This window comes from Paramisgurnus dabryanus, chromosome 12 (genome assembly GCF_030506205.2).
Source record: "Paramisgurnus dabryanus chromosome 12, PD_genome_1.1, whole genome shotgun sequence".
NCBI lineage: Eukaryota > Metazoa > Chordata > Actinopteri > Cypriniformes > Cobitidae > Paramisgurnus > Paramisgurnus dabryanus.
In genome coordinates, this window is record NC_133348.1 from 5,300,212 (window position 1) to 5,325,158 (window position 24,947).

The 24,947-nt window shown below is 38.3% G+C and overlaps 2 protein-coding genes across 3 annotated transcripts in view; one reads left to right on the forward strand and one right to left on the reverse strand.

Moving 5' to 3' along the window:
• Nucleotides 1-24,947, forward strand: part of cep85l (centrosomal protein 85, like) — a 118,774-nt gene that overhangs the window by 71,297 nt on the left and 22,530 nt on the right. For both annotated transcript variants that reach the window (XM_065256249.1, XM_065256248.2), the window contains exon 3: nt 5,915-6,630. In XM_065256249.1, the coding sequence (XP_065112321.1) occupies nt 5,915-6,630 (716 nt within the window). The remainder of the gene's footprint in view (nt 1-5,914; nt 6,631-24,947) is intronic.
• On the reverse strand, nt 10,347-16,675 carry pln1 (phospholamban 1). The gene is made up of 2 exons (XM_065256251.1): nt 16,503-16,675; nt 10,347-11,402 (listed from the first exon to the last, which is right to left on the reverse strand). Exon 2 carries the CDS (start codon nt 11,232-11,234, stop codon nt 11,076-11,078), a length of 159 nt encoding a protein of 52 aa, XP_065112323.1. The 5' UTR covers nt 11,235-11,402; nt 16,503-16,675; the 3' UTR covers nt 10,347-11,075.

A 24,947-nucleotide genomic window follows, 5' to 3' on the forward strand; every position in this document is an offset into this window, starting at 1 on the left:
TCCATTGAATCTGATTAGACCATTAGCATTGCGCTCAAAAATAACCAAAGAGTTTCGATATTTTTTTTTCTTTTTTTAAAGCAACACTAAAGAGTTTTTGCTCTTTGCTCCCCCTACAGGTTAGAAGCGTAATTGTTCATTATCACTGTCGTAAATACTGCAGCATAGCTGGCTCCGATTGGATTGTAGGTCTGCCGTAAAGCAAGTTTTTGTAGTTTTCATTCGAACTACAGGACCACTACCCGAAGGTTGGAAACTTTTTTAGTGCGGTTTTGGCCGATAGAGGGCTGCAAAGCGAATGTGAAAGTGCCATTCACCCTGTTTTGAGTGGATGAACCACTGAAACTTTTTTGGAAACGTTATTTTAAGGTAAAAAAACTCTTTTGTTGCTTTAAAACTTGACTCTTCTGTAGTTACGTTGTGTACTAAACCGACGGAAAATTAAAAGTTGTGATTTTCTAGGCAGATATAGCTACACTGTCAGAAAAAAAGGTACAAACATGTACCTTTTTTGTCGCTGGGGTGGTACCCTAAGGTACCGTTTTGTACCTTTACAAGTATATAAACATAATACAATGTTGTACCTTTTGGGTACATTACTGTTCCTTAAGTATCTATTTTGTACCTTTAAAGGTATAGATAACTGTTTTGTACCCCTAAAATTTAACTGGTACAAAATTGTTCCTTAAGGTTCACAATTGGTCCCATAAGGCAGTGGTTCCCAAACTTTTTCAGCGTGCGGCCCCCCTTGTGTACGGTGCATTCCTTCGCGGCCCCCCAAAGAAAATTTGTGACAAAAAACTGTTCTAAAACTCAACATTTTAATAAAAAAACATAAAATTATAAAAAAAAAATAAAAGTAGTGCTTTTGGTTAGTATCCTTATTTTTGTAGGTTTAATTACACAGAATTCATGATAAATGAATGTATTTCATAAAATGTCATAAAACTGGGGCCCCCTGGCACCATCTCGCGGCCCCCCTGGGGGCCCCGGCCCCCAGTTTGAAAACCACTGCCATAAGGTACAACATTTCAATGTGTTTTATTCTATACAAAAAGGTACCTTTTAGGGAACCACCCCAGCGACAGAAAAAGGAACAACTTTGTACCTTTTTTTCTGACAGTGTAGGAACTATACTCTCATTCTGGCGTAATAATCAAGGACTTTGCTGCGGTAACAGCGTTTTTATCTACAAGTATGTACTTTTACTTCTTAATGTCTTAATACATTCACCCACCTATCCAAACGTGTTTATGAGCCATATATCACATATAAAAATTATGTAGAAAAGTGCTGGCTGTTTAGTAAGAAACGTTTGATGATTTATAAATTGCTTGATCCCAGTAGGAGGAACTGAGCTTTGTAGATATTCAGTGACCCACATTTCAGCATCTCGCACACAACCACGCAACATAAATCACAGGGAATCTGATAGAAACCCAGATCAAAAAGTGTACTGCGCTTGTTCATTGATCTGCACAAGCAGAGATTTAACCTACTGATCAATGATCAGCCCAACATGATGTTTCCTGATCTCCACTTGCAAAAACTGCCACACCAAACCATTTTTACGATCTGTTTATACCCCTGTATCTATGATCTGCCCCCTTACAGTTTATATTCTGATGATTAATTCTTTCTGGCTGATACTGACTAAGTTGTCACAGTTATTCAGCAGTAACAGACAGCAGACGTTCATCCATGCATTTGGGGATTGTAGGACTGGATCACCCGTAGCCCCGGGCTCCAGCAGTCCCGCTTTCCTCCGCCTCTCTCTCCTCCACCCTAGTGTGAATCAGAACCAGATGAGGTTATTCTGAGCATCCTAATCTAACCTCTCAGGAATGGCCCATCCAGTTTATTGTAATACATGGCACAGAAAATATTAGGAGTTTCTGAGACTATATAAGGAGAGAGAGTAAAGTGTTTTATGCTATTTTTCATGTTGAACACTGCAGGGCGAAATTCTGTAATTGTTGTGTTGTGTTGTGTGTGCATTGAAAACATTTTGGATGAGTTCCTGCAGTCAGTCGGTGCATCCCTAAAAGATGAACACACCTTAAGTTGCTTCGGATGAAAGTGGCTTCACTTTAAAGGACTGTCAGTGTCCGTGTGTATTGTCCAGGTAAAGAGTTTATAAAAGAGTTAGTCTTGTGTTTGTGGTTCAGATTTTTGCAGCACTCACTTGAGGTTAATTTATATGTTGTGTGTACGTCACACTGAAAGCTAAAGTGAAAGTAGTCTGACTCCACCTGGAAAACCAGGTAATTCCCTATGTTGTGTTTAACCGGTTCAGTTGAGATGTGGCGTCTCAGTACTCCTCACATCTGGCTGGTTCTCGGTCATGTCAACACATATGCATTGGGAATATCTTAGACAAGCTGAAAAAACTTTTTTTCTGGCTCTTGGTCAGTGCTTTAAGTGGGCCGGACACGCCGGTACTCAGTACCGCCACTTGCAAATATAGCTCTTGAGCGTACCACCACCTCTCCCTGCGCCCAGAACGTGCTTTTAGCGTACCGGAACGCTCATCTGCACATCTCTTTAAAAATCAAAGGTTTAATTTAATCCTTTGGGTGCGCTGCCACTCTTCAAAGCGCCCTTCACAATGTACGCTTCCTAATTCGTCCCAGCGAGAGCAGAGACTACATTACCCATACACCCTTGCGTTTACAAGTTAAAAGCGCATGCGTCGGTTTTGCCCGCTGTCAGTCCGCTGTGGTCTGGACTCGAGAGGTGTGTGTGAAACGCTCGGTTAAAATGAAAATACAATATGCCCTCCTGGTTTCGGACTTTGAGTAGTAAAAGAACAAGATCAGAATCAGAGGACTCGCTGGCTGCCATCCCGCCAAGCCAGAATGATATAGCTACAGGTCAGACACAAACTTTATCCAATACCCTTTTGTAGGTACATGACATTCTCTGCTGTCGCGGCTGTCAGTTTGGTTCCCCTCGACACAACTTCGGGTTTCCTCAGGCGATGTGCAGAGTAAAAACATTATTAAAATTGTACTATACATTTAGTTTAATTGCTAAACTACAAGTGAATGAAATTTAAATGAATTTGTACGTAGTACGCCACACAGGAGTTTTACCACCTGCAAAATGGAAAACAATGGGACAAAATAAAGTGATGACTTTCTAGTTTCAAATGGCCAGTATTTTTTTTTATTCTTGAACCCATAGACTGGTCTTGGTGTCATTATAAAGTTTTTTTTTTTTTTTTTTTTTGAAGCTCTTTCTATCTGAATAACTAGTTTTAGCATTTAACCATGCTGAAAATTCTACTCACATATCTACCTTTTGCACATTTTATTTATGTTCAGTAGATATTTCTAGCTCAAGCAAATCCACAAACTTATAAGAGGATTTATTATTTTTTACAAGGTCGTCTGTTGACTGTTGAATATAAAACCAGTTCAATATAGGAGTTGAGTCAGCAAAAAAAAAAAAAAAAAAATAGAGTACCGGCACCTCTTTTGGGCCACTTAAAGCACTGCTCTTGGGGTTTTGTCAAAATTAATGAATAAAATTTTGTAGATCTTATATTTCAGTGTACCTGCATATAAAGACTGAAAGCCAGTCAACTATATGACTGTGAAGTATAGGAAATACTTGCATGCAAGCAGAAATGCTTGCAAGCTCAAGTAAGTAGGCGGGGTGTGAAAAGAAAGCTGGGAACAAAAAGGACATTTTGTGAAGAACAGAAGGATACAAAGAAAAAGAAATTGTCAACAAATAAGGTCTTTTTTCATGTAATGCCCAAATTAGACACAAACCAAGTCTTATTCAAAAAGGATGAATGGATCAGCCTGCCTCATGACACAGACACTGAACCTCTCTCACATTATCTGTCTTAACACTATAGATATACAATATTTTAGAGGGCCGTAGGGATGACGTATTTTCGTAGGCCAACACGGAAGTTAGGGGGACACTGGTTCCCTCTCCAAAAGCCCATTCTTTTTTTGCCATAGACTTTTGGATTATCGCGTAAAATTAACCTTATTAACCCAATGAAGTTTGAAAGAGCTGTTGAAAGCTTGGTGGAGATGATGTGATGTCGAGAGACAGCTGGTGTAGTTCGCTTGTAGCCTAAGTTTAGCGTTTAATTTTGAGTAAACGCATTTAGTCTTCAAAATTCATAAAAGTTGTGTTCATTTGTGAAGATTATCTCGGACAAAACATTAAAACATGCTTCCTGATAATGAAAAAACTCTGAGGCTGAATCTTTGTTAGGAATTGTGCCCAGGTGCATTATTTTTGAGATCCTCAGGCGTGATGATGTTTAAAGGGGACATTTCACAAGACTTTTTTTTAAAGATATAAAATAAATCTTTGGTGTCCCCAGAGTATGTATTAGGGCTGCAACGATCCGTCGACGTTGTTGACAAAAATCGATAATAGAAATAGTCGACAATTAATTTCATTGCGCATTAGCTTCTCTGCTCAGCGATAACATACAGAAATGGCGGCATCCAATGCAGCAGCTGTGCGTACCAAAACATCTGGGGCCTTATTTATGAAGCGTGCGTACGCACAAAACGGGGCTGGAAACGTGCGTACGCCAGTTCCCACGCAAAGGTTGTGATTTATAAAAAAAACTAACTTGATGGGAGAATGGGCTTGCAGGGTGGGATATTAGGATGAATCATGTACGCACACTTGCAGGTGATCTGTGATTTATAAAGGAAACATTGCTTTGTTTTATAAGTCTTCATAATTTTTGGTGTATGCCATTTTTGGCTTTTGTGCGTACGTAGACTTTTAGTAAGGATCCTACGCACAGGTTTATACATGAGGCCCCTGAAGTTTGGGAGCATTTTAGCGTGGATACGGCGAATAAAAAGATTACCTACATGGTTTTCGAAGCAGTCTTTGCGCATCACGGCAGCACCTCGGTCATGCACGAACATTTAAAGAGAAAGCACGTCGGACAGTTGAATGAAACGGAGTTGACTCGCCTCGGTAAGATTTAAATAACATGGAAGCCAATACGTTTTGTTTTGGATGTACATTGTACATTTTATAAGCGTATTTTCGCTTTAAAATAAATAAATAAATAAAGGATTTAACGTTATGCCTGACTGTGCCTGACAAAAGTATTTTAAATTAAATGCATGCAATCTGAAGAAGAGAGCCACCACGGACCCCGTTCTGCAAAAGAAGCAGACGTGCACCCCACAACAGGCGAATGCCCTCACTGAGATCTAACTCGCTTTGTGTTATTTTACCAAATGAGTCAGAGTTAGTGTGAGTTTAGTCAGGCTTTATCATGACGTGTTGCCTGGCAGGGTTGATGTCTCTGGAAAGGATGAAAGTGAAGTTATTTGATCCCGGGGAAATCTTGTAGGATGTCTGCCTGTGTTAGGTCATCTCTATCCATCTCTCCATCCACCATTTCTGTTTCTCCGGATAAAGACTAAAATAAAACATTAAGTGTTTTTTATTCAATTTTTTAAATGTGATTCTTTCATAAACCTTGTTTTAACCCCTATTTCACAATGTTGCTTTTTGTACATTTCACAATGTTTTTTAAAAAAAAAACCTTTACAAACATATACATGGTATGTGTGTTATGAGGTATTATTTAAATTTGTTTGTTGACATGAACCAATCTTGTATAAAATTAGTGGAAACTGATGCATTTAATACTATTGTACATGGTGTTTATATTGTATTTACTCTTTATTAACCATTATTAACAAAGTAAATTTAAGAATTATAAAGAAATTACATTTAAGCTTGTAGTCAATATAGCAAATCAGTAACGTCCGGTATGTGTTTATGTTTAAATCGAAGATCTATTTTCTTGTATGACCAGCTGTTAAGAGAAGAACTGAAACTGTCCAGGGTGTGTGCTTGTTAGACCTAAATATGTCCAAATTTAAACTCTCATTTTCTTTCACTTCAGATCACTCCAGCTCCAGCGGCACGCTGTCCTTCCAGCCTCTGCGTGCCCAAGGTTCGATCCCAACGGCCCACGTCATGCCATCACCCTCGAACTCCAAGCTCAGCACACCCTCTGCCCCCACAAGCCCCTGGAGCAGCTGCCAGCTCCCTTCTCCCCTCGACACCCCCCTAGACATGAAAGATCCCCGGCCGGTCCGTCGCTGGTCCTCCCTCACCCGACTCACGGGCCAGGAAAAGGCCACCCCTTCCGGGAGGCCGCCGTGCCGCGTGGACCCGCACGGGTCATTGGATCGCGGCCTGCTGTACGGCTACCGTCAGGACCCACTATACTCAGACAGCTTTCTCTCCCAGGGCCTACACAAGCTATCCACCAACTCAGACTTTTCAAATAAGTATGACCTGGGCAGCACTAACACCTTGGGTAAAACGGACTCATCCTGCTCTTCTCCGCTTAAGCCCAGCACGTTAGACCTCACCTACAGTGCCTTACCGGAGAGCAAGACCCCTACCGTCAGTTTGGTGGGGCCCGGGCAAAGAAGTCCATCACTCAGGCACCAAGCCGTGGGAGGGTCACCCATCCAACCGGCCGTACGGACTCAGATGTGGTTGAGCGAGCAAATGGAGTACCGGCCGGGACCGGAGGGATGTGGGATTGGCACGTGGCAACAAGAACAGCAGCAGAGAGAAAGATTACGACAGGACGCAGAGATCCCGCAGGTCAGTTTGGATATATTGTTTTTGATAGGGAAAAATATGCAGGGAATTTAAAGCTGGATTGTGTAATTAATTGTGCACATAAGGGAGAAGTTACAGAAGGGTTTTGTTTTGCCAAATCTAAAAGAAGGTTCACACTGCCCTCTAGTGGACAAACAATGATACAATGAATTATTAAGCCCTTAAAAGGGAGGGACAATGCATTATTTGACAGAAAACTTCATTAAATACAACAACTCAAAAACAAAAAGCTAAACATCTCACATATCTTTGGAAAGCTGAAATCCTTGTGATTTGAATAATGTAAACCGTTTAAGGGGGTTTAATGCAAGTCTAATCTGACACAAAAAGCAGCATTCGTGAGGTTGTTTATTAGTTCCCATATAAACACACATTCACAATATTTCATCTTCACTTTGCTTATATATTATTCACACATATATTTTCCAAAAAGAATAAAAAACACTGTGATAAAAATGACATCTTGGATCACGTTATGGGAACAAACCAAATACTCTTTCACTATTTGTAGATGTAATGAAATAAGTCCAAAATGGAAGTGGTCTCAGTTTTTGTATATTTACAACACTTTGTGATTGTGAATAATATATGATGATTACAGCTATGTATATTATAATATAGATATTTATAGCCAAACCAGTGTTTTTATTAAAACTATGAATATAATTCCTCTGTTTATTATTTATAAGGAGGGCATATCAACAGGTTTTATCATGCAAAATTAAAACTTTTGATGTAGTATAATTAATATAGTTTAATTACTATAGTATACTATATTATTTCCTATATTAAAGTTCAAAAACATTATAGCTTCTAGGAATTGTATTTAATTTTACAGTGACGTTGTTAAATTGTGCATAATTTAATGCAACCCTAAATCAAACCTTAACCCTATAGTAAGTTTAATATTTTTAAATGTACAAATACACTTTAACATGGAAACTGTAAAATAAAGTGTAACCAAATTTTGTTTACTATAGTAAATGTCATAAGTTATTTTGTGTTGTTTTTTTGGGGGTTAGTTTAAAAGTTTCATTTGGTGTGTGAGGTGATTTGAGCAAAAAATGTCTACTAGGTCATTAGTCCCAAGGTTTTTTACTATAATATTTAATATTTTTGTATATGCTTAATCCTGCTCATGTTTTTTTATATCAGTATCAGTCAGTGGCCACTAGAGGGCGCAATGATATAGGAAGTAGTAATATGCTATCGGTCTCGGTTCAACTGCAATATATTTTTATATAGATGAGCTTATTCGCTTTTGCTTCTTTATTATTATTTATTGTAGCACTTCAGTAAGCTGCTATAAAATGCTGAGCATGTTTAAAGTGCTGTAAGCAATCTTTTTATAATATAACCTGACAGACATCACTAAAATAGGTGTACTGACAAATCACACCTGTCTCGAAACATGTTTTAGCCAGAAACTACATAGATAGAAACACTCTCTGCCTGTCAATCATTTTGCATCACCCTTATTAGTGGACGGGCTTTGGAGAGAGAGAGAGAGAGAGAGAGAGAGAGAGAGAGAGAGAGAGAGAGGAGGGACAAAGAGAGATTGAAGTTAGCCCAAGGATCATATTGTTTACATCATATTTCAAATGGTTTAAGAGAGATAATGTAAAACACCTCAGCTGCCCTTACGGTACATTCACACGGGGCGTAAGCATTAACGCTTCTCATTATTTATTTTTAATTGGTGACGTAATGCGTTGCTGAACTGAATTGTGGATCCATCAACGCACCAGAAGATGAACATTTCTCAACTTTTCAAGCGCTAATGCGTGCGTCAGTCAATCAGATCGCCTTATGCAAATAACCTAGTGCAAGCCAGCCAATTACGTTTATGCAAGACCGCAGCACTGTGATTGGCTGTTGGCCACGCTTCAGACAAGCCTTCCAAACGTTAACGCTTTCGCCCCGTGTGAATGTACCGTTATTCTAAATCCTGATTATTTTGGCGATCACATGACTTGGTCACATGAGCTTGACCAGAATGAGCATGAGCAGTAGAGCCACAACGATGAGCAGAAAGTTGAGCAGCAGGTTTAGTCCTCGGTTTGTGGTCAGATCCATACTGAGCAGGTGAAGACTTGACTGGCTTGGAGAATTCGGGTGTAGGTTGATATGTGGTTGTGCAGTTGTTGTGTCCTGGACTTCGGAGGACGAGCAGGTTACATTGCGCCGTGATGTCTCCACTTTAGCCGTGGAAAGAGCTAAACATGATTGACATACTGATATGAGCTGACAGAAGACATCATTTAAAGACATTTCTCAAGAATATTAATAATTATTACTGCTGTCAGCTTAACTGTCAATTGAGTCTCATGAAACCGGTCAAGAAATGTGTAATGAAAATAAATACATATAACTAATTCATAATAACCATTTATGAAAATAGTTTATCACATGCTCCCACACCAGCTTTGTTTTGGATAGCGGGCACGTGTCCGCTTCATAAAGCGTGAGCTGTGTGCTCATAAATTTAGTAAAACTTAATGTGTACTTTAAAAAGTACTTGCGAATAACCTAATTTAGGATTATATTCAGCTATAATAATACATAAAAAATATAATTAAGTACATTGTAAAAAAAATCCTTGTTTCACTTACATTTTAAGTTTAAGTATAATTCATTTCAACTTTTTTTACTAGTAAGGAGTTACTATAAATTATAAAAAATAAAGTTTAATTAGCTTAAGTTATTTCAACTTTATTTTTTATCATTTTTTTAGCAACTACTCACTAGTCAAGAAAGTTGAAATTAATTGTAATTTTTAAATAAATGTATTAATTCATTCTTCAAACTTAAAAATGGAAATGCAGCAAGGAATTTATACAGTAATATTTAGGTTTTTATCAGATTAGGGAAATAATTGAAAAAATAATTGTCCGATAAAACGATAATTAAGTAATTGTTAGTTGCAGCCCTATATTTATTTATTAACTCTTTCCCCACCAGCGTTTTTTTGTATTGCCAGCCAGCGCCAGCATTTTTTATGATTTTTACAAAAGTTTAATGCCTTCCTGAAAATGTTCTTCTTTAAATATATAAACATACAATATATCAAATAAAAGAACAGGCCCTCTGCTTTCAAACTTAAAAAATTTAATCCTCTCTTTATATGGGTAGGGTTTCAACCTCTCAAATATGGGTAGGTTTCTTCAAAAATACCAAATTTTGAGCAAAAAGCTGAGAATTTTTATATAGATCAGATTCAGAACGATGATCAAAACATACACAGAGTTTGGCCTTAGTGGATGCTTTCGTGTTTTATAAGTTTGGTAAGAACACCACCTGGTGGATAATAGCGGAAATATGGATTGCCGTAAAAACTTGTCATTGGCAGGAAAGTGTTTTCTTTGGCTTGGAAAGAGTTAATGACGTTATCGTTTTCCAATTTTTCAAATTAAAGAAATGAGAACACAAGAGATATTTTGCATAACAGTAATACGACTCGCATTCATACTTAATTGCCATTAAAGTGTCACAATGGTCCCTATTTTGTATGCAATTTTTTTTTTTTTTTTTTTTGCGTCTTTTTGGACAGAGTGTGACATTTTCCCAACAGGTTTCATGAGATTAACCCAATCTGCTAGTTCCTTATCATGAAAATGAATTATTCCTTTATTCTTGTGTATCTGTAAATAGCCCAGTTAGTATAGTGGAAAAATCAGCAAAACACAAAAGCAGCACACTTTTTATTGCACACACGTGATCATACCATATTTATTGAGCAAGTGAAGTAAAGTTTGGCACAGTGCATAAAGACAGATGTCATCTCGTGGCCCACATGTGACATGCAGTGATGGGGTGGTGACACAAAATGAAGATAAATGCATGCAGCATCAGTTCACAGTGATGATACTGGAGCTCCAAGGCCAGTGTAGTTGTTATAAACTACAGGAGCACTTTCTTGTTTTGTTTATTATTAACAAAATTAACATTGCATTAGTGATAGGCTGTTCCTGTTTATGCCAGGCTGATATCAACCAGTATTTGGGTTAGTTGAGATTCTCGCATTGGTTGTATTAACAAAAGTGTCTACTAACAGCCTGGTGGATACGTAGTAAAACATTTTCAATATTCGTGTTATTTGCTACACTGTCACTGGGGCAATACCCTCTAAAAAGGTCCCCATGTGTACCATTAGGTACAGATAAGTAAACATTTGGTACCTCCAAGGTGCCCTCTTTAGGTGCAAAGGTGTACTTTTTAAAAGGGTAACGCCCCAGTGACAGATAGGGACCAATTTTGGCAGCTTTTAACCACTCTGCTCACTTACCACTAATCTATGAGCTATAAAACTTCTCTTAATCTTATTTACAAACAATTTAGACAAAGATCATGCTGTTTACAACATGATTGGCCCCTCTGTACAGTCCTTCACCCTTATTGGCTCAAGGAAAAACTATGGCCGCTCCCGCTCACATTAACAAGAAAATGATGTAGATGAGAAGCAGGCAGATGAGGATGAGGCAAAAGTTGACGAAGAGGTCCTGCATTCTTTGCTTGGCCTGCTGGGGAACCTCCATGGTGGACGCTCGCCGAATGGCCGCCCGCGTTATGTGCTGCACCTTCTCCATGCTGAGGCGGGATGTGTTTTAGTGCACAGAGAGGGGAGGGGTGCAGAAGAGAGAAAGAGAGAGAGAGAGAGGATGGATGGCAGTACCGCAAGGTGGAGTGGAGAGCCGTGCAGGGAGGAAAGATGCTGGTTGTCGTGGTGACGGAAGAGGTTATCCGTTGATGCAGGGCTGATGGGAGAAAGGAAGCAAATGAATGAGTGAATGTGCACCCAATGATAAATGTGGCAGTCATGCAGATTTTGACTAGTTGATGTTTCAAAAGATCAAATTCAGAAGGATCCAAGTACCTCCAAAGGGATTTTGTAAATCTTATGCTCTCTTTAAAAAATATCCCTTTTGGTTCATTTATTTTGAACAATTGCAGTATGAGACTTTAGTCCCACGTATTATTTCACATAGACCTTTACATAACTGCTTTTACCGTGTAGGAGTGAGCATATATTTCTTTTCATTTCTCAGGCTCTGAGTAAATAAAAGAAATGCTTTTAGGAAGACATTTTAAAGAGATGATTTTCCTTGTTACAAAACAACCTATATCAGGATTTAGCACTTCGTCTCCTGCAGACAGATTAGATAAAAGCATGTTTTGTCAAAGATTGGGCGTCCTTGATTATAAGTCTTCATGTTAGAGGATCTCTCTTCTTATCTCTCGCGTTCAGACTGTTTTTCAATCTTGTCTCCTCAAATCTACAGGGAGGTTTGTGAAGATCCGCTTTTGCAGATGAATTTGGTATTGTCTCTTGTTAACGTTATGGATACAGAAACACCTGTGGCCTGTATTCTCATGGGCTGTGGTGTGCTGTTATCTGTTCTGCCAAATGTTATTCTTAGGAATGACCTTTGATGGTCACGATATTCCATTTAAATTGTGGCCAGCCTTTACTCCGAATCCCTACGGAGCTTGAATCTATTTAACCAACTACAACTTATTGCCAAGAGGGCATTGGAGGCCTGGGATGTTTTTGCTGATGGATAGGCAGGCTGTGTCTATTTCTGCCATATGGGATATCTAGTGTTTTTGGAAAACGTCAGCTTGTTGTTGAACGTAGCTTGGGTAGTAGAGGACTGTGCTAGAAAAACCAAGGTCATGGGTTTGTTTCTACGGCAATACCAGTATAACCTGAATGCACTAAAAGTAAATCTGCCAATATTTAATGGTGGTCAGGTGAACCTTAAATGCTAATTTAAGACCGTAGTCATTTGCATTCATTTTTATGCATTTAGCAGAAGCTTTTATCCAAACGAGGGAGCATTTAACATTTACTTAAATATCTTTCATGGTGTTTGAAGAAACACTTTAAAAGTGTAAGAAAAGGTTTTGTGACCGTCGTTGGGCTTATTTACTTGATTTAAATGAGATCGAGGCCATACGAGATGTATTTAGTCACATCAAACTTTCACAATTCGAGTTTTTTCCCTAAATTGTTTTGGAAAGACAAGCATCACAACCTACATTGTATATTCCCTGGGATTGGAACCCACAACTATTGCTCTGCTAATGCAATGCTCTGCCAATTTAGCTACATGAACACTAACCTAACCATGTTTGCCAATGTCAATGAGGAACAAGCTTCAGTATATAAGTGAGTGACCACAGAGTCTAAAGTCTTTTCAGGCGCCCGGCTTAGGGGTCAAGTGATGCGAGAGATTAACGCTCTCCGTAATGATGACGGGCTCTGGAGAGATGTTTGTCAACACCACGGGCCGCGGGCATTCCAACACCCTAGTGCCTGCCCAAGGGTCGTGTCCCCGTCGCTACTGAGAAAGATAATGTCATTAACATCATCTCGAGAGGGTATCGAGCAGGTCAATGTCCTCTTCACATGTCCAGATTATCCTTCCTCATATGGTCATTCACGATAGGAATGTTCAAAATAACATTTTGTAAAACCGTTGACAAGTTCATTTGTTGGTTTGGAGCTTATCTGACTCTGATGGAATGCTTTTCGTAGGGGTGTTTACATAAGACAAAAACATCTAGACAAAGAAAATTGATATTAACATTGCTTTTATCCAAAAAAAAATGTGACTTACAGTGAATTTAAGGGATATATTTGATCAGTGGTGTTTCCTGGGATCAAACCCATGACCTTTGGGTTGCAAACACAATCTCAGAATTAGATTTTTAGACTTTAGTTTGGTTTCCACAGGCAGGGTCACAAACTTTTTATTTACATTTACATTTTACATTTAGTCATTTAGCAGACGCTTTTGTCCAAAGCGACTTACAAGTGAGGTGTAAGCAATTATGGCAACATAAGAACAGCAATACATAAGTGCACTGGAAATAGTCTCATCAAGTCCAACACAATATACATAGCCAAGGGTATGTTAGTAATTTTTTAAGGCTTAAAATATCAAAAAGTGTGGCTTCTGCATTTTTTGGTGCGCAATATAACGTGTTCATGTTTTGTGTGTAAAAAACGCAGTATTTTTAGCGCTGTTTTCACTGTCCTAAAAACGGGCTGATGTCTTCCTTGTTCTAAGTCCCTCCTTCATAAATACGTAACGAGTTCTGATTGTGTAGTTTGTTTAGTTTGTTGTGATTCGACAGCATCTTAGCTTAGCCAGAGCCGTTTGGGCTTAGCTGGCGACTGATGTATTCCTGGGGGCGGAGGTTAGTAAAAAATAAACTCTTATTTTGATGTTATTCAACCAGGAAGTAGAGGGCTGTAGTCCAAACCGGCCTTCGGCTGTAGTTTTTAAAAGGGGAATTCTATTAAATAAAACATTGCGTGGCTTTGAGCTTTGTCATTTTGCAGGTATTATTTATACTCTAACAGCAACATTACACACCAACTAAAGTAAAAAAAATGGGATCAGGAAAAATGGGACTTTTAAAAGTACATGTGAACACCCTAATTAAGGGTTTTCTATAATAAGTGAAAAGTAGATATTTAGGTTTTTATACCATTAGTCGATTAATCGCAAAATAATCGCCTGATTAATCGATTATGAAAATGATTGATAGTCGTGTCTGTACTTGACACACTATTTAAAAATGCCAAATTTGTTTGTGGTGGGACCCTTAATAAATAGTGCAGACATGACATACAATTAAACATTTGTCTGCATGCAAATGACTGTACAGATATTTTTATTTAAGTCTTAAAATATCAAATCAAAAATTAAGTATTAGTAAAACTTAATGTTTTGCTTTTGCACTTTTAACAGTACATGCAAATACCCTAATTAAGGGTTTTATTTAGCTATAATAAGTGAAAAATCAAAGTAGATATTTAGGTTTTTATCCAATTAGTCGATTAATCACAAAATAATCGTCTGATTAATCGATTATGAAAATAATCGATAGTTGCGTCCGTACTTGACACATTTAAAAAAAATGCCAAATTCGTTTGTGGTGGGACCCTTAAAGGCGAAGTGCACAATGTTTGAAAGCCAATGTTGATCACCTAAACATGCACGCCCCTACCCCAATAGAATCTGGACCTTATTTTGATAGACCCGCCCCACACATACACAACCCCGGCAAGGATGTCGGTTAGTTGAAACACTCCTTACTGCTGATTAGCTACAAGTGTGTTTTGGTAGTCGACCCGACTTCCTTTTCCAAAGCATTTTTTAAACATTATATTAAAGGCGGAGTGCACAAAGTGCAGACATGACATACAATTAAAGATATTTGTCTGCATGCATATGACTATACTGTTGTCGAATCGCAAGATAAATGCACAGCATGCTCTTTACAAAACCAAAATATTAAAGAAAACAGATAAACTATGTTTTGTTGGACAAAGCTAGTAAACCATCAGCAGATTTCAGCGTGCACGGATATTAGATTCAGATTTGTTTTTCTTTTTTAAATCTCTGAGGCCATACTTTGGCAAAAACCTCATCTCATCATCATTAAAATTCACTGAGGCCGCCAAGAATTTGAGTAAAGCAAAAATAAGATGGAATCAGACCGAAGAAGGAAATGATGTTAAAAGCTGGCCGGAGATTTTCTCAAGCCTGAGCATGTTTATGTGCGTTTATTTTTTACCCTCTGCTGGCAATTTCCCCGTACAAATAAGTCCACTCGAAGTGCACTCCATTGCTTTTAACTCTGAACTTTCCATGATGGCATCACAGAGCAATGCAGTGCTGTTTTTTGGCTAGGTGACCTAATGCTAAACAGGTAGGACCATGCATGTGGTGGTCGATCTAAATACTATTCACATAAAAAATTCAGTGTGAGAATAACAATGAATTATAAATAGTGCAATGTTTTAAAATAAATTTTTTTCTTCCAACCCCAGTATGTAACTACAGCACAAACTATCTGAAATATTTGCATAAAAAATGCTTCAGGCCTTGGCAAAAACAACACATTTTGGATGTCTGCAGCCTGTGGCGTAGATCCTGTCTTTACTATGCTCCTTTGTATGCTGTTAACCTTTTCTGCTTTGCAGGGCTGCAGTGAAGCCGTCAGCTCATTTCTACTAAAATAAAGGGCAGTCTCATTTCCCTGCAGAGTGGACGGGTGGGATGTTTTTTGCGGGTCGGTCGCTTTAGGTTACGTATGGACGATTTGCGTTCAGTGAACAATGTGTCACAAGTGTACAGAACAGCCATCAAAAAGACCAAAATCACAGAAATGTGTTTAATATAAGACTCTCCAGTTGGCCACTTCATGCAGTACTGCGTAAAGTTATGAATATAAAACACTTCAACCGGGACCAGGCAATGTTGTGTTATTGTATGGGCCACAATAAAATAAAATTGCATTGCTTTATGTTCAGATTTTTATGATAAATTGATCTTTCTCTGTCCTTCATTAGGCTGGTGTTGCACAGTGCTACAAATTCTACATCATAAAGCCATAGAAATAGCAATGATGTAGGTAAAGAACTACACGACATGACTTAATAGTGCACTAAAATTAAAATTATTTCAAATTTACATATATTTGTATGCTACTTTAGCGTAACAAATTAAGTTAAGCAATTTCTACTTGTTTTTATAAGTTAAAACTTAAAAAAGTAAGTTGAATGACGTGCATAACTAAGGATGTATTTTCCTGCTGTTTTACCTTCTTGCAACCTTACCTTATTATAAGTGGTTGTCATGCAAAAAATTGATTCAGTATTATAATGTAAAAATATCATAGTACTTTAAAATATACCCCTCCGAAAAATACAATTCATTGACAAATAAATCTGAAAAATCTACCTTTTAAACAATGAATATCCACGGCTCATAATAATTTGCAAGAATAATTTGTTTATCCTTCTACCAAAAGAAGTGAAATTAGAAAATCTTGCATACCTGAAACTGCAGATAGACAGCCAAAGTACTGAGATTCAATCCTGCTGCTTTGATTTTACAGTTGGGAAGAGGAGGATCTGTCAGGGATGCGAGTTCAGAAGTTTATGGTAGGACAAATGAAGGGGTGGAGTATATGAGGAGGGGAACAAGATGCGTAGGAGGGCTCTGATTGCTCTCATTATTTCTCCCATCTTTTATTCGGTCACAGATTTATCCTTAGATATGAATAGCATGCTAAACATTGTCTCTAATGGAATAACTCATCCAGCACATGCACAGTCACTCGATTAAAAAAACAACCTTGATATTACATTAAACTGTAGTGGAATTACATCAGCGTCTTTCTTAATACAGCTTCTGAATTAAGGATTGCAAAACAGAAATATACACAAATATTAATTGGGCATATTTGTGACTCTGTGAAATCCACGTTAAAGTCTGATTTTACATTGTTTTTGATCTTTGACATGACCTTACACATTTATATTATATTTTTAAAGAATGTCTTTTATGTAGAAAAACGACTTAAGCTGGGTCAGCTTTTCACAGACGGTCACATTTGCTTCAGTTGACTTTGTGCATTAGTTGCTCAGGTTGAATTTACTTTGTAACTGTATCCATCTGACTGGACATTACAGTCAGAGAGGATTAATACAGATATTCGATTGATGTTGCGTCCAGAACAGGGTGTGCTCAGGCCGCTTTTAATGAGAAGATTGCTTGCAAAATCTCCTAAAAGTCCAGAAGCCTCTATAAACTGTGGTTAAAACTTTTCATTGGAGACCTTTCTTGAAGATTTAGGTTTTTGGTCATTGTTTGAGGTCTATTTTGAGATTTGAGTTTCCTCTTCCTAATATGGAGCTTTATTTCTCTGGAGTCAGCGAAGCTCTTAGCATTATTGAAAGGGCAGCAGTGTGGACATTAAAAACTGAGAGGGCATTATGATGACATTTAATTGCATTTACGTCTGTGCAAACTACTCTCTGCGAGGTCCAGACTGCCCCCACGCCCCCTCCAGACCAAAACCCATCTTTTAAATGCCAGGTTTTCTTACTAGGCGTCTTCCAGGCTTAATCAAAAGACAGCCGGCTTCTCCAGCCACGACCATCACTTATGGCGCTTTTCCATTGCATAGTACCCCACGGTTTGGTTTGGGTCAGGTCAGGTCAGCTCTCCTCACTTGCTTAGCTTTTCCATTGAGTTTAGTAACACTTAAGAGTGGGAGGGATTATAGGCGTGTTGTTTTATTTGCGCCGCCTACTGCTGTGACATCATACAAGTGAGAGCGTCGTTGTACATTCCCATACATTAGTTTATTTTTCAGTTGGACACAACATTAAAATTGACCACAATTTATCACTACCTCTGTATCACATGACAGTTTCTGTACAAACACCCGTAGCTTCGGTCGACGCGTTCGGCTGAGCCTCATTTTAGTTGCATTTAAGCATATATGCGGAAGTGCGTGTCGCGAATGTGCCGCCACAATCTGCAAGTCTAGAAAAAACTGTTATGGTGTTGCTGATTCACAACCTGTGGATGTTTTTCTTCGCTGAAAGGGAGTTTGGGAACTTACAGCAAAGCACAGATGACAACAGGTTTACTTGAGACAGCGCAAGCTAGCTTGAGGGTGAAGCAAATTTTTTACATTAATTCGATGACGCTGGTAGTGACGATTCTCTCAGACCAATCAGGGATCTACAGTGTTTTCGCGTCACGTTTTGGTATCAGCTCGGGTCGCTTGGAACCTGACCTAGGTGGTACTAAAAAAAGTATCAGGTACTACATACTGCATCCAGTGGAAAAGCCCCCAACAGTTAGCACAATTAAATAGCATCACTTAAATTTCCAGCCTGGAAATATAAAAAACAAAAATCAATTCATTCAACACGCAACCTTTTCAAGATCATCTCATAAAGGTGGTGCTATCGTTGTCCCGCTATCCTAATCCCAGTGAAAACACTAGATGCTATTTGGCTCTGTAAAGGTAATACATGCTGTTCTTTATGCAAAGCTCATTTAAATGCAGGAGGTCCTAACGGGTGACCTTGCGGTACCTCATTTACAGAGCATTTATGGCACGTTAAAGCATAGCTGCCATGTGCATGCATACACATTGTCCAATTGCCTCTTTCATGCCCTCTGGCCAGTGTTGGAAAGTTCGCTTGTTGGGCACAATACATTTAGGTCTCACATCATTGTTCAGCTTAGCACACTCGCTTGCCGGATCCATCAGCTGTCAGCAGGACACAGAAATGGAGGTGCCTTTGGGTTGTGTGTTTGTACAGTGGACCCACAAGGTTACACTTAAAAATGTCTGAATGTCATTGCATTGTATTAAAACAAGTGGCAGCTGCAAATAAATACTGCTCGAGCGAATGATGAATACATTTTTCTCAACTTCCTGCACATTTTCGCAGTTTCTTTAAAAAAAGTTTATCTTTATCATTTGAAGTCTAACATGCTTCAAGTTTTTAGTATACTAATTTTAAATAAATGCCACTTGCTGTGATATTTTAATAAAGACCCATAGGAATGCCTTGAAATGTGTGGCTTTGTATGATGCGTTGACATAATTTCCACTAAAACGGGAAGTTAGGCGGGGCATATTCACTGTCTCCTCCCCCTTTTAAAATGACCAGTAGTATGTAGTTTACCCCACAGCCTGGAATCTGATAAGAACTTTATGCAGAGTGATGTCATAAAATCATTGATCCTTATTGGTAAAAGTGAGAGAATGTAATCGGTCATTTATAGACGTTTCATCGGACGAACGCAAGTTGGCGCTTACTCGTCTGTCCGGAACTTAACTTCCAGACTCTTTTGGTTTATTGGTCTGGCTAGTGGCTAAACTGAACTCTAGACTTTGTTGAAAATAACTTTTTTTCTGAAGGACGAGGGGAGACGCCTATCATCGATCACGGCTATGTGAAGGGAGGTTTGGCAGCTGATCTGTAACATTGTATACATTATATAGTACACATTTTACATGGTACGTAACGTCAGGAACGCAGGAAATTTTAGAGCACCTGGGTTTTTAAGACGCACTTGGGTTAATGGCATCAGTTTTAAGAAGGTTGCGATCATGACAGTGTTGCCCTTGCTTCTTTTTTGTCCAACAATCAAGTGACTTGTCATAGATGAGTAAAAAATAAACAAATAAAGAAATGAGTTAACAACATTCTTACGTTTTTTCCACGAAAACCGTTTGTTTATGTTGTCACTGCTGAAACTATACGCCTATAGTCGTGCGTAGGTTCTATGCCGTAGGCTGTGTGTAGCTCTGCTTAGCCTGACATGCCCCCAAAATTTTTACAAGGGATACTGCCTACTTGCGGTCTGCATGTGTAACTGCACGTCGTCCTCCAGAAGTATGAATGAAAACCAACACTGTTGAACTTGCCCTGCATCTTAAATGGTCAGATCACAGCCTTTATTACCAATTCTGGGTACAGTCACATTGCAAGCAGCCATCGTGTCTCCTCTGTGTTACCCAGGCGTGTCAAGAGGCTGATGGACGGCTGTCTGGAGGGCCTTAGAGAGAACACAGTGACAGGGTGAGATGGACTTCAGGGAATTGGCAGCAGATTAGCTGTGCAATGTGACAGAGTGTTGCTGTTGAGTACCACATAGCCAAACGGCTCCAGACCTTTGCTGTGATCTTTGCTACGTTTTAGAAAGCGGATATGATTATCCTGATCACCAAGGGCATTACACCTTTGTAAGCAAAGACACTTTTTGTTGGCTACAAAGCTAAGCCAAGTTTCATAGTCCTTTTAGATATTTGAAGTAACAGTTTATTGCTCGGGGGTCATAACAAGTAAAAGAAATGATTCGGTGTTTGGAGAATTTGGGATATTTGAGTGCACACTTCATTGTTGAGGAGAAAGGTTTAAGATGTCGAAGTGATCTCATTTGCATTTCTTTCCTAAAGGTATTCACAGTTGTGGATATCTAGAAGACCTAAGGGAGATAAAATTAAAGTCAAAGCATTAGGCATTTTCTGGCATCAGTCTCCTGTAATGAATGATGTTACTTCCTCGTGCAGCTGTTCTGTATCAGACTGTTTAAATGGTCGTGTGGAGAGAGACAAACAGAAGACCGGAGTCTGGAGGTTTGAGGAGCAGGTGGAGGAATACGTTTAGACTCATAAAGCTTTGTGGTTTATGCCATGGCATAAACTGAGATAAACACAGGCATTTATTTTCATTAGATGTCCACATTTCAGCAGGACAGCCACTCATTTCTTTGGCTTTTATCACTGCTTATCTTCTACCATGAAATATTTTGTATTGCTTACTTATTTGTCGTTGTTAAAAAATGTTTTTTTTTTATTTTTTTTTACATAAAACCACTGTTGACAGTTTGGTGACACATGCCAGCGTAGATGTATGGGATGCTAGTCCATAAATTTGAGTCTGGACCACAAAATCAGTCATAAGTTGCACGGGTATATTTGTAGCAATAGCCAACAATACATTGTATGGAAATTATCATTAGGGTATGAAGACATTTCCTACCATAAATATATCAAAAATGTTATTTATTATTAGTAATGTGTATTGCTAAGGACTTAATTTGGACAACTTAAAGGCGATTTTCTCAATACTTAGATTTTTTGCACCCTCAAATTTCAGACATTCTAATCTTGGCCAAATATTATCCTATCCTAACAAACCATGCATCAATGAAAAGCTTCTTTATTTAGCTTTATATTATCTACTTTATATTATTTAGCTTTAACTGATGTATAATTCTCAATTTCAAAAAATTATGACCACAACTCACAATGGTAAGCTAACTTATAATTATGCTTAATAACTTGAATTGTCATGTAGGATTTTGTGGAAAATTGTAGTTTTTGATTTTTTAAATTGATGTAAATATCAATTTTTAACTAGGGATGCACCAAATCCAGCATTCGAATTCGGCCGAATATTGAGCTTTTTGGCAGGGTTGGGATTCGGCCGAACCTTAGATTTTTTTCCACCGAACCCTAGGCTCGCGCTATGCTGGTCGACGTCACACGGGCGTTAATTACTTGAAGGCGTTAACATGTGGACTGTTGGAATGAATTAGGCTGTGAGAATCTGAAAATGCAACTCGTAAGCAAAAAAAGGGGGGCCTTTTAATTCAGAGCCTCTTTCTTTGTTTTTTAAAGGAAACTCTGATTTCAGGTGTAAGGTTAGAGGTTTTACGTTAATTTAATTATGCAGGGAATATATCTAATCTTTCAGAATATTTTTTGTAGCCTAGCCTACTGTTATAAACGAAAACTAAACAACCTACTATCCATGTTTATTAAGTAAATGTTCAATAACATTAATTTCAGTTAAGTCATATTCTGATTTAAAAAAAGAAAAGAAAAACACCTTTCTTTGCATTGTTGCACTTTACTTCATTATTGCGTTTTACTGTGTTAATGGAATAAGGAAGCGAGTAGGATTCGGTTTCGGCCGAATCTTAAACAGTGTATTCGGTGCATCCCTAATTTAAACCAACCTGTGCTTTTATGTTTCAAACAGAGATGTCAATAGAGAGCCAAAAGTTACGAATTGACACTAAAGATGCAATTTGTAGAATATGCCGCTAGAGGGCACACGATCAAAACAATAACAATGACGTAGATTAATAACACTCTAAAGCAGCGTGGAATGATGGGATTTGTTTTCTTTAACTCAACCGCTGATAGCCATCAATCAGACGGTTACGAGAAATCATGTTAATGAATGAGGTAATCAAGTTTTATAAATGTTGCGTTTGATGACATAGTTTTATTTCATTATGTAATGTTTCATGTAATGTTCAAAACGAAAATGTTAGTCATATATGTTACAGTATTACTGTGGGTTCACACCAGACGCGAGTTAAAGATTTGCGCGAGAAGATTACAAAGTCAATTACAAAGTCAATGCAAAGACGCAATCAGATGCGTCCTTGCGTGTGGCAAAGCGAATGACGCGATATGGGCAGCGTGTTTGCAGCGAAAATACACGCTATTCTCCTCAAAAGCATCTTCGCTCAAGTTGAAAATATTTTCAATTTCGCATGACACGAAGTTAATCCCGCGAGTAATCTAGAGCGACTAACGTGATTCCCTGTGTTTGGTGTGTACGTAGCATTAGTCCAATTCGATGGTATGTTAACACAGCACAGAATTAAGTGATCAGATCAACAAACTCTCCATAAACAAGCAAGTGGCCCGACAGACGCTATTACTTCTGCAGTTGTCCACGGCACTGTTGTCATGTGGTTTCTACGTCAGTAAAGGCGGTAACAAAGGGTAACGTGGATATTAACGTCATTGACATTCGACTGCACTGCCCCGTGTCACTGTTTAGAATGGGCATTTTCTAGTAGTTGAAAACATAAGAGATATTTTTAGTAGTAGAACACTCAGTGTTTCCTCTAGGATTTTTTCCAGCTGTGGCGGCAGGGGGCGCCCATGAAGATTATAAATGTACATAATTTTTTTTATAGTAGAATATAGGCTACAGTAAACTAACATGTATTTTTTTTATAATTTTCATGCTGTCATTTACTTTTCCTTATATTTATAGCATATTGCTTTTCTATGTTTGATCTAAACTATATTTTCTTAAAAAAACGTTACATAGCTACGTACGTTGTACGGATGTTTCATTGTAGTTTTAATGTAGTGTGCATTGCAAGTTCGTGCTCATGTTTATCACTGCATCCACAGTGATTGACCGAACACCCAACCAGTTATCCGACATCAGCGGCAATTTTATTCCACACCCAACCCGTTTGACATAAAGACCCCGACCCGGTCACACAGCAAATCGTGCAGTAAAATAGAAACTTTTAACGTCTTCAGACAGATCTTGAACACAAATAAGCATGGGGCCATTTAAAAACGAGTCAAATTTTGGTCTTGGATGTTAGACCCGCATTTTACTCTTGTCTATTGAGTCCCGACCTGCATCTACAACGCAAATGACGTTACATCAAATATATGCGGTTCACCCGCGGGTACCCCGACCCTGCTGTCTGAAACAGATGAAACAGTCTCAACTTCTGCCTCAAGTTTTTATTACCAACGTCCTTCTCTTCCCACAGGAATAATGTGGGTTTCCTTAAACAGATTCGACTATTAATGTCTTGCAGTTGCATATGAGTAGTATTCAGTATTTAGCCTTTTGTTTTTGGACAAATATTTAAAGGAATAGTCTACTCATTTTCAATATTAAAATATGTTATTACCTTAACTAAGAACTGTTGAATCATCCCTCTATCATCTGTGTGTGTGCACGTACGCGCTGGAGCGCGCTGCGACGCTACGATAGCATTTAGCTTAGCCCCATTCATTCAATGGTACCATTTAGAGATAAAGTTAGAAGTGACCAAACACATCAACGTTTTTCCTATTTAAGACGAGTAGTTATACGAGCAAGTTTGGTGGTACAAAATAAAACGTAGCGCTTTTCTAAGCGGATTTAAAAGAGGAACTATATTTTATGGTGTAATAGCACTTTTGAGAGTACTTCGACTTGGCGCAGTAACACCCTCCCTCTCCCATTATGAGAGTGAGAAGGGGAGCGGACTTTTCAGGCGAGTCTAAGTACTCCCAAAAGTGCTGTTCCGCCATAAAATATAGTTCCTCTTTTAAATCCGCTTAGAAAAGCCCTACGTTTTATTTTGTACCACCAAACTTGCTCGTATAACTACTCGTCTTAAATAGGAAAAACGTTGATGTGTTTGGTCACTTCTAACTTTATCTCTAAATGGCAGCATTGAATGAATGGGGCTAAGCTAAATGCTATCGTAGCGTCGCAGCGCGCTCCAGAGCTTACGTGCACACACACAGATGATAGAGGGATGATTCAACAGTTCTTAGTTAAGGTAATAACATATTTTAATATTGAAAATGAGTAGACTATTCCTTTAAGCATTTAATGTGAAACTTAATGTGACTGTGCTGCGTCGGTGTGTTAGATATGCGCCGGTGAACAGCATACGCGTGATGACCTTGCACCTTAAATTACCCTAAATTTATAGTCATAAAGATAAAAGTAAAACAACATTCGAAACTGTAAATGGTGTATTTGTGTAAACTCACAATAAGGAGAAAACATTGTGCTTATTTAAAATCATTAAAAACATGACGTGCTTCTGCTGCTTTGGTTTTACAGCGCGTCACAAAAAAAGAACAGAAACTCAAATACTTTTTTATTCTTTTGTCTGATAATTATTTAAGTGTAACATATTTCGTGAAGGCTTATTTATTTTATTATTATTTCTGAAAACAGAAACGTAGCCTAATCATCATCTGTTGATTTAAATCTATTTGTGCATGAAACTAAACCCATGGAGGAAATTATGATATTTTAGGAGATTTATTTATAAATGAGTGAACAACGCGAATCCAGAAAGGAATTTGTTTATTTAAGACAGTAACATCCAGCGGACATTTCAGTAGCTTTT